This window comes from Mustela erminea, chromosome 1 (assembly GCF_009829155.1).
Source record: "Mustela erminea isolate mMusErm1 chromosome 1, mMusErm1.Pri, whole genome shotgun sequence".
Lineage (NCBI taxonomy): Eukaryota > Metazoa > Chordata > Mammalia > Carnivora > Mustelidae > Mustela > Mustela erminea.
This window is the reverse complement of record NC_045614.1, coordinates 27,026,626-27,038,327: the sequence shown is the minus strand read 5'-3', so window position 1 is coordinate 27,038,327 and position 11,702 is coordinate 27,026,626. Positions and strand designations below refer to the sequence as shown.

The window sequence follows — 11,702 nt, the reverse complement described above, 5'->3', positions numbered from 1 at the left end:
CTATATGCTGTCCTCTTTAGAAGTTGAGACAGAAAACACAATTAGTTATAGAAGCATACAAAGGGTGCCTAATTTAAATAGCAAGACAGGATTGTTAGCTTTTAGTAATTAAGAGGGAAAATATGACAAAAAGAAGGAGACATCAGGTAGGTAAGAAGGAAACCAGAAATACTGTATGGATCTATTTTTTTATAAAAGTTCCCACAAAAAATCCCCACTTCAAATGCCTAGCCAAGCTACAGACACATTTTCTTGACATGGTTTATTTTAATAAAAAATACAGCTGAACATTTATCACAGATTAAATGAAACTATACACAATGACATTCTCTCTGCATAGTAACCAACACTGATGTGTGTATTTGAATTTTTAAATGGATTACTGATAATCCTTTAAAGTGCAATTTATTTAAGGGTTTAAACAAATCATAGGATAAAGGATCTAATAAATGAGTAACATTAGAAAGATGATGTATTTGGATAAATCTTTCAAAAATCAGAACTGATTTCTGTGGATGCCAAATTTACTTGTGTTGTAATAATAACCCCCCCCCCCCCCACAAACCACAAACTTGACTTTATTGCTGAGGATTAAGGAGATCCTCTAATCCGGAAAGCCCTTTTCCTGATCTTAACATTTTCTGCCTGTCCAATATACTCTAACTAAAAGGAACTATGAGTCGAGTGGTTGCTTTCACAGCCCTGAGTTCTATAACCACAATGGTATTCCTGTTAGAACCTAGAGAGGGTTCCGGACTTGACTTGCCTGTCTATCCGAATGGAAAAGGAAGAACTCAGTTGCTTCTCTCACTCCACGACATAACTAGGCTTCAGACTACAGAGTTAATAATGTCTAAGATGAAATAAGGTAGCAAAAATGGGAGTTGTCTAAGAAATAACCAGAAAATGCTTTATAGAGAAATGAGAGGAACGTTTCTGGGAGCTGTCTGATGGGAGAGGAGGGATTGCAACACAAAGGTCATTCACTGCTGTGACTGGACGCGGTCATTGCTTTTGTGTCCCTTTCCTTCAGTGAGTGAAAAGGCTGACTCCAAAATGCTGCTGCCCCCGAAAGATGCCCATTAGAGGATGAACCAGACTCCTTTAAAATGGCAATAAAGGAGCAAAATAAATATTTCTTAAGGCAGAAATGCCAGCCTGTCTTTATTCTATTTGAATATTCCCCTCTTGAGAAGCTTCTTGTACAAGCATCTGCAAGACAGCAAGTGGCTGTCCTGGCTCATTCATCCGGATAGAGTACTTTAGGGGCTGGAGGTGGGAGGAAAAAACAAAGAACTTTTCCCTCCAAATGTAAACACGAAGCTTTAGCCGATCTTAGGAGCACTATGATCACAGGTTTCGGCTTTCCTCAAAGTTCCCTTTTGGAAATTCTGGATGGAGCTGAGTAAGGCCCCGCGGCTCACACCATTCACAGCCTGGGGCAGGAGCTGTGTAGGCGCCTCTGTGCTTGCAGGAAGCAAGGGAGCTGCTGGTGGTGGAGGCGGAGGCGGAGGTGGAGGAGGTGGAGGTAATGCAGACATCCCTGGGTGGGGGGCAGAGAAAGGGGACAGTCAGTATCATCTCTCCCAACCCCCCCCCGGCACACATGCTACTGCTCAGTCCTAGGTAGAAGGGACTTCGACGAGCCTGCCAATGTTTTCCCACAGAGGGACCAAGATACCCAGTTCTATGTGTTTTTTTTTTAAATGCTGAACAAGAAAACTAGAAGCATCAAAGGGGAATTAATTAAAGGTTGCCATTTCCCCCAGGTAATAAGTCATCTAAGACTGAATATCACAGATGATATGAAACTCTACATAGTGACATTCTCCCTGCATAGGTGAGGCTCTAACTCCATTTTCAAATTTTAGCAGTGGTCCCCAAAGAAAAGTTCCATCGGCTGCTTCAGGCAGGTCCAGGGCACCTACTGAGCCAGTAAGTCAAGACAGACATTTGTATGCACAGAGTTGGGCTACCTGAGTATCAATCACTGACAAAGGACGAACATTTCTTTAGCTGCCCCAACACACACAATATTTGAAGGATGTGATTTAACAGAAAATGACAAGCCACTCAGGATGCTAGGCAAAGAACAGTGCCTGCTGGGTTTGAGGGTTCCCCAGGGGCGTGTGTCTTGAATAATCATTTTCTATTAGGCTGCATTAAAGAAATATAAAATGCTAGTAACTGTTAGCAGCGCAAAGCAGGGGGCAGAAGGCTCTCTCCCTGGCAACAGTCTTCTCAAGGAGGAGTCTTCCTCGGGACCTTCCTTCCACGGGGCTTCACCCCGAAACAGAACGGAGCTGCAATAACCCTACACCTTCGCTGAGCATCAGGAGCGACTCCGCCCAAGTGGACAAAGAGAAGGGAACTGGACACATATCTAAAGCTTCCCTTAGCTTCCAGGCATGCCAACACGTGGCAGTTACAGTTTGGAATCGATGAATGAGTTACTCTCCTAGGACAAAATAAAAGCTGAATACATCCAAAGACCTGCTTCAAAGAACTTGCTGGTGCGACAGAGTTACGTGTCCTGTCACCTGGGAATCCTGCAGCTCTCGGTGACTCCCCTGTTTCTGGCCTTAGTCTCAGCCCCTCCTAGGTCTACACAGCAACACATCCTGTTAGGTGTCCCTCCCCTCTAACCTGCTGCCCAGCTGTGCTGGTAACAAGTAAACACACCCTTCACCACCTGAGTTTCTATGGATAAGTGGTTCAGGATCACCAAGTACTTAGCTAAGAGCATCCTTTTCACCGAGCGTGACACATAACAGTTCAAAGTCTTGTATTTCATGGAAGACCACTTACCTTCATCTCTTACTCAAACCTAAGCCAGCTGCAATTAAAGAATCACACAGACACATACATTCATGCTCTGCAATCTTAGAATTCTCAAACGGTGAAAATACAGCAATATGAATAAACACTAAATACAGACAAATGAACAAAATGTAATTCTCACTGGTACTACATAGGAACAACCAATGAATGAAGTCCTAGTATGTCCTCTGCCAGGATGACTTGGGGAAAAATGTTCGCAGCTGTGTGTTACAGGGTTACAAAGATAAAAATGACTTTAAACCCACAATGTTTGCTGAGGTGAGAAGAGCAGGGAGAATAAGCATGCTAGAAGAGGGTTTTGGAGAGTGGCCAGTGAAATCCCAGGAGGAAGGGGGTGTCTCTGAAGGCTCTTGGGACTCAACAGCAGCACCAACAGTGCCCCAAGGAGCCAGCAGGTGCAGAAGCCCCGCAGTGCCGCCCACTGGCCAGCATCTGGGTTTGACATTCAGCGCCTGCCGTGTATCAGAAGGGGCTCCAGAATTTTCGGAGAGAAGAGGCACTGCAGGTTCCAAGAGGGAAGACAGGCTCTGGGCTGCAATAGCACTGGTTTTGTGCTAAAGGCACAGAAGAGCCATCCAGAGACCTGCTACCCCTCCAGCCTGGGACTCTGGGAGGCTAGCTAGAGTGGGTCTCAGCTGCTGGACCTGGATCTAGGTTGCCTCTTGGCACAGAATAAATCTGCTTGGCCCTCATGAGGAGCCCAACCTCAACTTTGGCTGCATTACCAGCCACTCAAAATTAAAAGTGCAAATTGACTATCTCAGAGTATGGGAGTTGGGGGTGATATTTAGTACCTGGATCTGTATTTTTCCACATAAAGTTTGAGATTGTTATGGCTTTAAATGAATCTCCTTGAATAAGTAGGTAGCATAAATAAATAGACGGTCCCAAGTGTCAAAGAGTAACCTGTGCTTATAAAGCAAATGAGACGTTGGAGGTCTGTGCCAAAAGAGAGGCTGTTCATCCAAGGGTAAGGAACAAAGTAACCCTGGCATCTGTCCCCAGGAGGCCGGACCAGACCCAAAGGGCCTAATTGTCCCACGAGGCCCACTTTCCTTACTGGGCCTGAGACAATGAGGGCTGATATTCAGGTGTACAACCAGGGCAAGGCCAGACCTCCTCTTGCCAGCTCAGAACACTCTGAAAGTGGGGAGGAAGTCCCACGGTCAGAAGACCAGGAGTAGAAGAAGCAAGAACAGACCCAGGGACTCAGCCACTGACTGCAAGCCCAACACCAAGATTTTTTGGCCTTTTCTTTTTACCTTCTCTATAGTCCACAAGCTTCCTTTAAAGTTTGTCGGGGCTTAAGCTACCACAAGTTCTAACAGTTGGCAATACTGATAGGGGTCAAATTCAGAACTGGCTATGTGGCCTGAGGCAGACCTGACGGCCACCGACTCCTCCCCACCAACAGGTCCCAACAGCCCTTACCCCCAGGCCACAGACAAGACCAGACAGATTCTGTGTTACATTGGTTGTTAATTAGAATTTAAATTAAAAATTTAAAGGGGGGGAAGGTTGGTTGCTAACTGAATTCACCCAGCTTTGAAAAATACTGGCTTCCAAACCCAGGATGAGGGATGCTCCGAAACAGTTCTCTTCCATCCTACCTACTCCTAGTCAAAAATCCCAAAGCCAGCTACTCTATCCTCCCCAGAATCTCATTCACCAAACTGACAACCTGGCAATCCAGAGCCTCAGTTAGATCTAGGGTGGAAAGCCTTGCCAGAAAGACCCTCACCAGCCTTGGGGAAAGAATGTCTGGGGACTGCCCTTTCTTTGGGGCCAGTTTTAGCAGTGGGCCATCTACAAGTCTCTGCAGGTCTGTCTTTGTGGTCTGCGAATAGAAGCAGGGAGACCACAGGGCCACCAGACCAACACCAGACCTGCTAGCCACCCTCGAGAGGGAGCAGATAGCAGTGACCCCTGGAAGCAGACCGCGCTCCCAGCTCTTGGCAACTGCCTTTGTATTTTTCCTCAGGTAGATGAGAAGGCTGCACTCATGTCCCAACGCAAGAATTAGTAGGGATATTCTAGAGAACTGTTTTTCCCTACTGTCCGTTATAAAAGCCGGTGAACTGTCTTCCTAAAATCAAGAACTCAGCCGGCTAACACTCTTTCCCTGCATCAGAGTAACAGGGAACCAATATTTTTGCTGCACCAACACTGTGGGATCCCGCTTTCCAAAATGAAAATATAACAAAATGCCATGCAGTTGATTTGCAGGTTTTGAGCTGTGTTTTAAAACTACAATCAGAGTGGAAATGAAGATTTTGAAGGTCATGGTGAAAATGAAATGAATGTAGATGAAGTCATTTGGGTGCTTTTTAAAGATGCTGTATTTCGTTTAGATGTTCAGATAAGGAAATCGTCCCAAATCTGCTTTCCCATTTGTTCATCACTTCTGCGATCTCCACACATTGGGCCCCATTTCACATCCAGAAACAGAGCATCTTTAAAATTAGAGAAATCAGTATAGCTTACTTTACCGAAAATTCACGTTCAAAATGGTGCATGCTCTACTGAAAACAGCAAAGAAAGAGAAAGAGAGAGAGAGAGAGAGAGGGGGGACACACATCATTATTCAGATTTCAGTGTCTGTTAAGCAAATAGTAAGAGACAGCAAAATATTAGTCTGCACCACATGCTGATTCTTCTCACTGCCAAGCTAAGACCCACTTCACCGCAAAATGCACTGGTTTGTAAACAAGACGGTGACTATTTTAGAACACGGAAAATAGGCTCAGACAGTAATCAGCGAGTCAACGTGCTAACAGAGTTGCCAGAGAATCGCTTTCCTCTTCATACTTTTTTTCTGTGTCCCTGCCCCTGGAGCCATTTAGATGGGATTTTTTTAAAAGATTTTATTTATTTATTTGACAGAGAGAGATCACAAGTAGGCAGAGAGAAAGGGGGAAGCAGACTCCCCGCCAAGCAGACAGCCCGACGTGGGGCTCGATCCCAGGACCCTGAGATCATGACCCGAGCCGAAGGCAGAGGCTTAACCCACTGAGCCACCCAGGTGCCCCTAGATGGGATTTTTATTTGTTTATAAGCACAACACTCACTTCAGAAGACCTGTGAAGGTTTTAATCCCCGCCCCCCACCAAAGTGGAGTGAGTACAGGAAGTGCAATTAGTTCTACTGCTAAATAAGGACAGCTTATCAAGGGAGAAAAACTAGAACTCATCACTTTTCCTCAAATCTTCCATAATCTAAAATGGAGACCTGCCTTTTTAAAGCTGGGAAGAGCACGAGCACAGGGAAGGTCGAAGGCGGAGTTCCTGGGCAGGGGCAAGTCACACCTCCCCCAAGGCCACCTTCTACAGGCTGAATTTGGGCAGGGAGTGACATTTGCTTACTTGTGGCTATAAAACTATTAAAGAGAAAACAAGCCAGGCAAACATGGCTCTTGTCTTCCTTTTAACTGACTAGATTCCAGGGTCAATGTGAAGGATAATGCTCTTCCTGACAGAATCCCAGAGTTCCTGATGAACGGGGAGAATCGCTTTGTCTGCAGAGGGGCTGAGAAATGAGGCCCACGAGGGGCTGAGAAATGAGGCCCACGAGGGGCTGGGCAGGCTGACCACTCCCCAGGGACAGCTCTGGGAGGATGCTGGGGACACTCTGCCCTGTGCCACCTCTACCCACACCAGCCTTACCGCCTTGGGCGTGGAGGTGGGGAAGGAGGGCTGAAAGAGGGCAGGAGAGCAGAGCCAACACACTCTTCAGAGAAACACTGAAGGCCGACCTGCTCATCCCAAAGATGGCAACTGCTTTGTATGTGTGTGGAGGTTTCGAGAAAAAGAAGCAATTCTTATGGCCGGAGACACGGATTCTGAGCCAAGAATGGGTTTCAGACTTTCACCTGGCCAGACAGAGTCTGGAAATTCCCAACATTCTAAATAAATATATCTCTTTTTTGTGTCTTACTTATTCTCAATCATCCTTCCTATTATTCAAGCTTTCAGTCACTCTGTGCCCATAAGGCTCTGTTTTCCCTCGTCAGCTCTCTAGATTTGAAACTCCCCTCTCTCCCCACTCATTCTGACACACTGAGTTTTCTATGAATTGCCAGCTTTCTCTCCAAAATGACTTCCTTTAAATTATTAGCTGCAAGCAAAAGGGCTAGAGTTCTCTTGCGGGTCATTCATGGCTTCCACTTTATAGCACATCGCTGCTTATAAAGCTTTGTGGTGTACACGACCTAATAAAGACCAGGAATTCTTTTAGAAGTCAGCTTCAGAGAATGGAAATTACTTGTCCAAGGTCTCAGCTGTAAAGTGGCAGAGCTAGGACTCTGGCCCAGAGTGCTCCGACTCTACCTTCAGGGCTCTTTTCAGGCCACAGAGCAGTGTTTAACAGCACACACCCTACTGTGCACCCTAGAGAACAGGCACTCCACCAAAACCAACCAGGTAGGGGCGCCTGGGTGGCTCAGGTCATGATCCCAGGGTCCTGGGATCGAGCCCCACATGGGGCTCTCTGCTCAGCAGGGAGCCTGCTTCCTCCTCTCTCTCTGCCTACTAGTGATCTCTGTCTGTCATATAAATAAATAAAATCTTAAAAAAAAAAAAAACCAACCCAGTAAATGTTCAAGGTCGGAACCAAGTTTGGATCCTGGCTCTAGCATCCCCCACTTGTGTGACCTTGGTCAAAATCCCTTAACCTCACTAGGGCCTCCGTTTTCTTTGCCTTTAAAATGGAGCTTTAGTAGGAACTACTCTCACTGGAAAGGAAGGTATTCATGGGGATTAAATCAAACCATGACTTTAAATTACATAGAACAGTGCCTTGCACAAAGTAAATGCCTAAAATATGTTAGATATGCTTATTAAAAACAACAATCGTTGAGGGTCTCTTCTCAGTTAGCTTTCCCAAAACACTCTTTTGCACACCTGTTTTAAAAAGAAACTACACACACACACAATAGCAAGATGACAGGCCTATCTACTCCCAAAAAGAGTGCCAGAGTGTTGTGTGTGTGTGTGTGTGTGTGTGTGTGTGTGTGTATAAACTGGGACCTTCTAAACTACTCAGTTCTAGGAATACAAAGTGTAAACACAAGTTGGGGATATTTACCATGAAATAAGTCAGGACAAAGAATTTTAAAGCTCTTGAAAGAGTGACTTTCCAGAGGCAGGAAGTATAACCTTCAGCAGAAAAGAAAGGAATGGTCTCACTGAAAATATAAGAATTGAAGCAGAAGTTTTAGAGAATCTCACTCCTCCCAAAGGAATGACCAGCAGACCTAGGGAAATGGCATTTCTTCCATCAATCTGGTAAGGACCTCAGGAAGAGGAGCCATGGCAGGAGGGGCGGTAAGGAATGCGGGAGGCCCCAGCCCTTACCTGCTTGCTGGAGAGCTCATGAGAGTCAGACCGCTTAGCTTATCATCGTATGTCCTTCTGCCCCATACTAAAAGTCAGGGAGCCTAAGACCACTGTCAGCTACCACGAACGTGCTTAAGGCTGACATTTTTCAGGAGGAAGACAATGTGGCCAACGGAACTTGCCTAAGTTGATCTCTTGCTGAGCAAACGGGATCCCCAGTGGATTTACAGTATGCTTGATTAGAAGGGACAATGAGACAGTCTTCCCTTAATTCTGACCTTTTTGCCTTTGACAGAGGAGGGAGCCAACACCCAGACATGTAAAGTGATTCATCAAGGTCTCCTGATAAGGAACAGTGTAGTGAGGGCTTGTGTATGCCAGGTGCTGTTCTAACCCCATACACGTGGAATGTGCTGGATCCTCATAAAAACTCCTGTAGGCAAGCACTGTTACTATCCTCACTGACAAATGAGAAACCAGAATTAGGGAGGCCAACTGTCTTGCCCAAGGTCCCAGAACTAGCAAGTGTTCACCCTCAAGTTTAGGTTCCCTGGCCCAAAGCATAGTTCCCAAGGGCTCCCAGACTGAGTTGTGTTTGAGAAGCTACCTTGAGCAGGAATTGTTAGTTGAATACTTTCCTTCAAAGTGAAGATTCTTCCTTCCTTTATTGAGAAAACTGCCTTTTATCATAAAGCTAGAAGACACTATTCTTCACTTGGTTCCCAGATAAGCATGCCTTTTTTTTTTTTTAATGATAAACTTGACCTAGAAATAAAGACATAAATTGGAGTAAATGTGATTCCAGCAACAAGATGGGCAGCGTGCAAAGAAGCAATGAGAAAGATGAGCCCACTGAGAAGCTTGGCCTCCTGTCTTAGAAGGAGGATCAGTCTAGGCAGGGACCGACCAGCCAGAAGATGCCACCCGTAGGCTGGGCGTCTGCTCTCACCCAGCAGTGGCCTTGAAGGCAGGGCAAGCCCAGGCAAACCAGCAACAAGGATTTACTGAGCAGCAAACGGGCACGGCAGCACCAAACCACTACCTGTCTGTGGCTCCCTTCTGCCTGGCACAGAACAGAAGCTGGTGCAGTAGTTTTTCAGGTAGAGATTCTCTACTGAAAGAGGGGAAATAGTGGGAGTAGAAAAATTACCAGAGTTGGACCCCAAGGAAAGCACTTGTTTAATAATGTCTATTTCTTGGAGTTCTTGAGAGGCACTGGAAAAAGAACTCCACACGAACTAGGGCCCTATTCATCCCTGTAACCCAGGACCAACCACGGTGTCCAGCACATTCAACGCATCCTGAGTAACTGAATGAATAAACTCACCGTTTAGGGCCTGAAATGCTGGGTTGACAAGCGAATGCTTACCATTTTTAAGAGATGCATTACAGTAAGTGCCCAGCAGAGGTCAGAGTAGAGTCTTCAGGGCGGAGACCGTTCATCAACAAATCATGAGAGGAGATAAAGGAAAGGAGCCAATAATTGCTGGGAACCTACCACCTCTGCCAGGCTCTGTGCTTGGGTCTTCACATGTTTTCCAGCTCAATCCTTACAACTCCCTTTCAGAACAGGTCCGATCAAATTCACAGTAAAGCCCCCTGCCGCTCCCACTCACCTCAACGTTTTTCCAACATTGCCTCCAATTACAAAAGATCCCTTCTTCTCTCATTCTAAAAATGTCCTCATCTCACGTAAACCTGCTACAGTATGAGATAGCTCGAATTCAAAACACAGGTAAAATCAGAGGGTTCACGAAAAAATCCAAATAGATTGATAATTCCCCAAGGCATTTAAAAATGAGAACTGGAAGTTAACGTCCCACAACCACTCTAATGCATACAGTAGGTGCTCTATGTAACTAAAGAGACATCTCGTGCATTAAAGAAGCATTTATGGATTCTCACTCTTCATTCAATTTCCTTCAAATGTCTAAGTGGTGTGAAATTAATATCCTTTCTTCCATTAAATGGCTGAACATGATCTGGGCAGTGGAGTTCCAGAAATTTCTGACTAGTCTATACAAGTCACCCCTACACAAGAGAGAAGACTGTATTCTTTCTTGAACAGTATTTGGTGGCTTTCTTGTAAAAGCTGCTCATAAAGTCGGCCAGGGAAAAGAATATCATTCCCATGAACCAGGTACTTGGATCCTCAAAACGGGTCCTGGCCCAGAACACTCGGCAGCAAGCCACCAGGAACCACCCTCAGTCAGCAAGAGGAGATACCACCAGCCAGAAGTAAGCTGTGCAAACTATTCCCTTTACACTTGCTTGTCATTTTCTCAGGAAGGTCAGTTAGAAGATTTGAGAGCAGATGGGTAAAGTTCTTGATAGCTCCTTGGTGCTGCCTTAGGCCTTGATGAATACGGAACTGTCAACTCATAAATCAGCCCCAGGCAGTGACCCTCCCTCCAGAGAGCTGCAGCAACTCTTCCAAGCACAGCTGACAAGCTCTGAAAGCCAGAACCAGCTCCTCTGATGTTGAGAGCATCTGGTTCCCTTAAGAAGTGAAAAGAAATACTGGTCCACCAGTGTGTTTTTCTGAGGCATGCAAAATGGTCAGAAAAGAGATACTAATTCAAAAAAGAAAGAGGGAAAGAATTAGAGACTATTCTTATAAATATTCCCCAAGATATATTCTTCCCATTTTTTCTTTTTCTTTTTTTTTCATTTAAAAAAAATTAATGTTTTATTTTTGAGAGCCGTTTTGGGTTTATAGAAAGTTGACCTGATAGTTACAGAAGTTCCCTATGGTTCCCCTCTTTTAAAAACCACTGATTTTTTTGCTGTTTCTACAGTTCTGCCTCTTATAGAATATTATATAGCTGAAATCATAGAGTATACAGTCTTCTCAGATTGGCTTCTTTCACTTAGCAATATGCCAGTTTTAACTCATTTCTTTTTAATGTTAATAATATTCCACCGTATGGATGTACCACAGTTTACTTACTGGAGGACATCTTGGTGGCTTCCAGCTTTTAGTGATTAGGAACATAGCTTCTATAAGCATTTGTGTGTAAGTTTCTGTGTGAACGTGAGTTTCCAGCTCATTAGGATAAAGACCTAGGAGCAGGAATGCTGGATCCTATGATAGTTCTGTGTTTAGTTTTAGAAATGAACCGCCCGATTCTTCCAGAGTGGCCATGCTGTTTCGTGTTCTCAGCCGCGACGAGTGACAGCCCCTGTTGCTCCACAACCTCACTGGTTTGGGGAATTGGGGCCATCCCATCAATGCTTTTTTTTTTTTTTCAAACCAAACTCATGGTAATCTGACTGAATTCGCAAGGGCAAAACAAAGGCTAGTCACAGCATGAATAGTCATCAGGAAAGCAGAAGCTAGGTGGTTCCATCGCTCCCACACCTGGGCATTTCACCAGTGCTGCTTGGTGACAAAATGACATTGAGCCTGGGCTCCCCAAGGGGAGAGCTCTGGCAGGACAAGGCACCCCAGCAGCAGCACAACTGTTTCGATTGGCTCAGATCGGCTCAGCACGTACCAGGGCATCATGCTGAGGAGCCCAGCATGAT

General features: G+C 45.3%; 1 protein-coding gene across 10 annotated transcripts in view; it reads right to left on the bottom strand.

Annotated features, from left to right (window-relative positions):
* Window positions 1–247: 247 nt before the first annotated feature.
* PXK (PX domain containing serine/threonine kinase like) overlaps window positions 248–11,702 on the bottom strand; it is an 80,881-nt gene continuing 69,426 nt past the window's right edge. For 3 of the 10 annotated variants that reach the window (XM_032323616.1, XM_032323626.1, XM_032323684.1), the window contains one exon: window positions 248–1,543. In XM_032323616.1, coding sequence (XP_032179507.1) covers window positions 1,326–1,543 — 218 coding nt within the window. In that variant the 3' untranslated portion in view covers window positions 248–1,325. Of the gene's footprint in view, window positions 1,553–2,811; window positions 2,837–5,325; window positions 5,364–11,702 lie in introns of all 10 variants that reach the window. The other 7 variants (XM_032323694.1, XM_032323704.1, XM_032323636.1 and 4 more) reach the window with 5 other exon arrangements.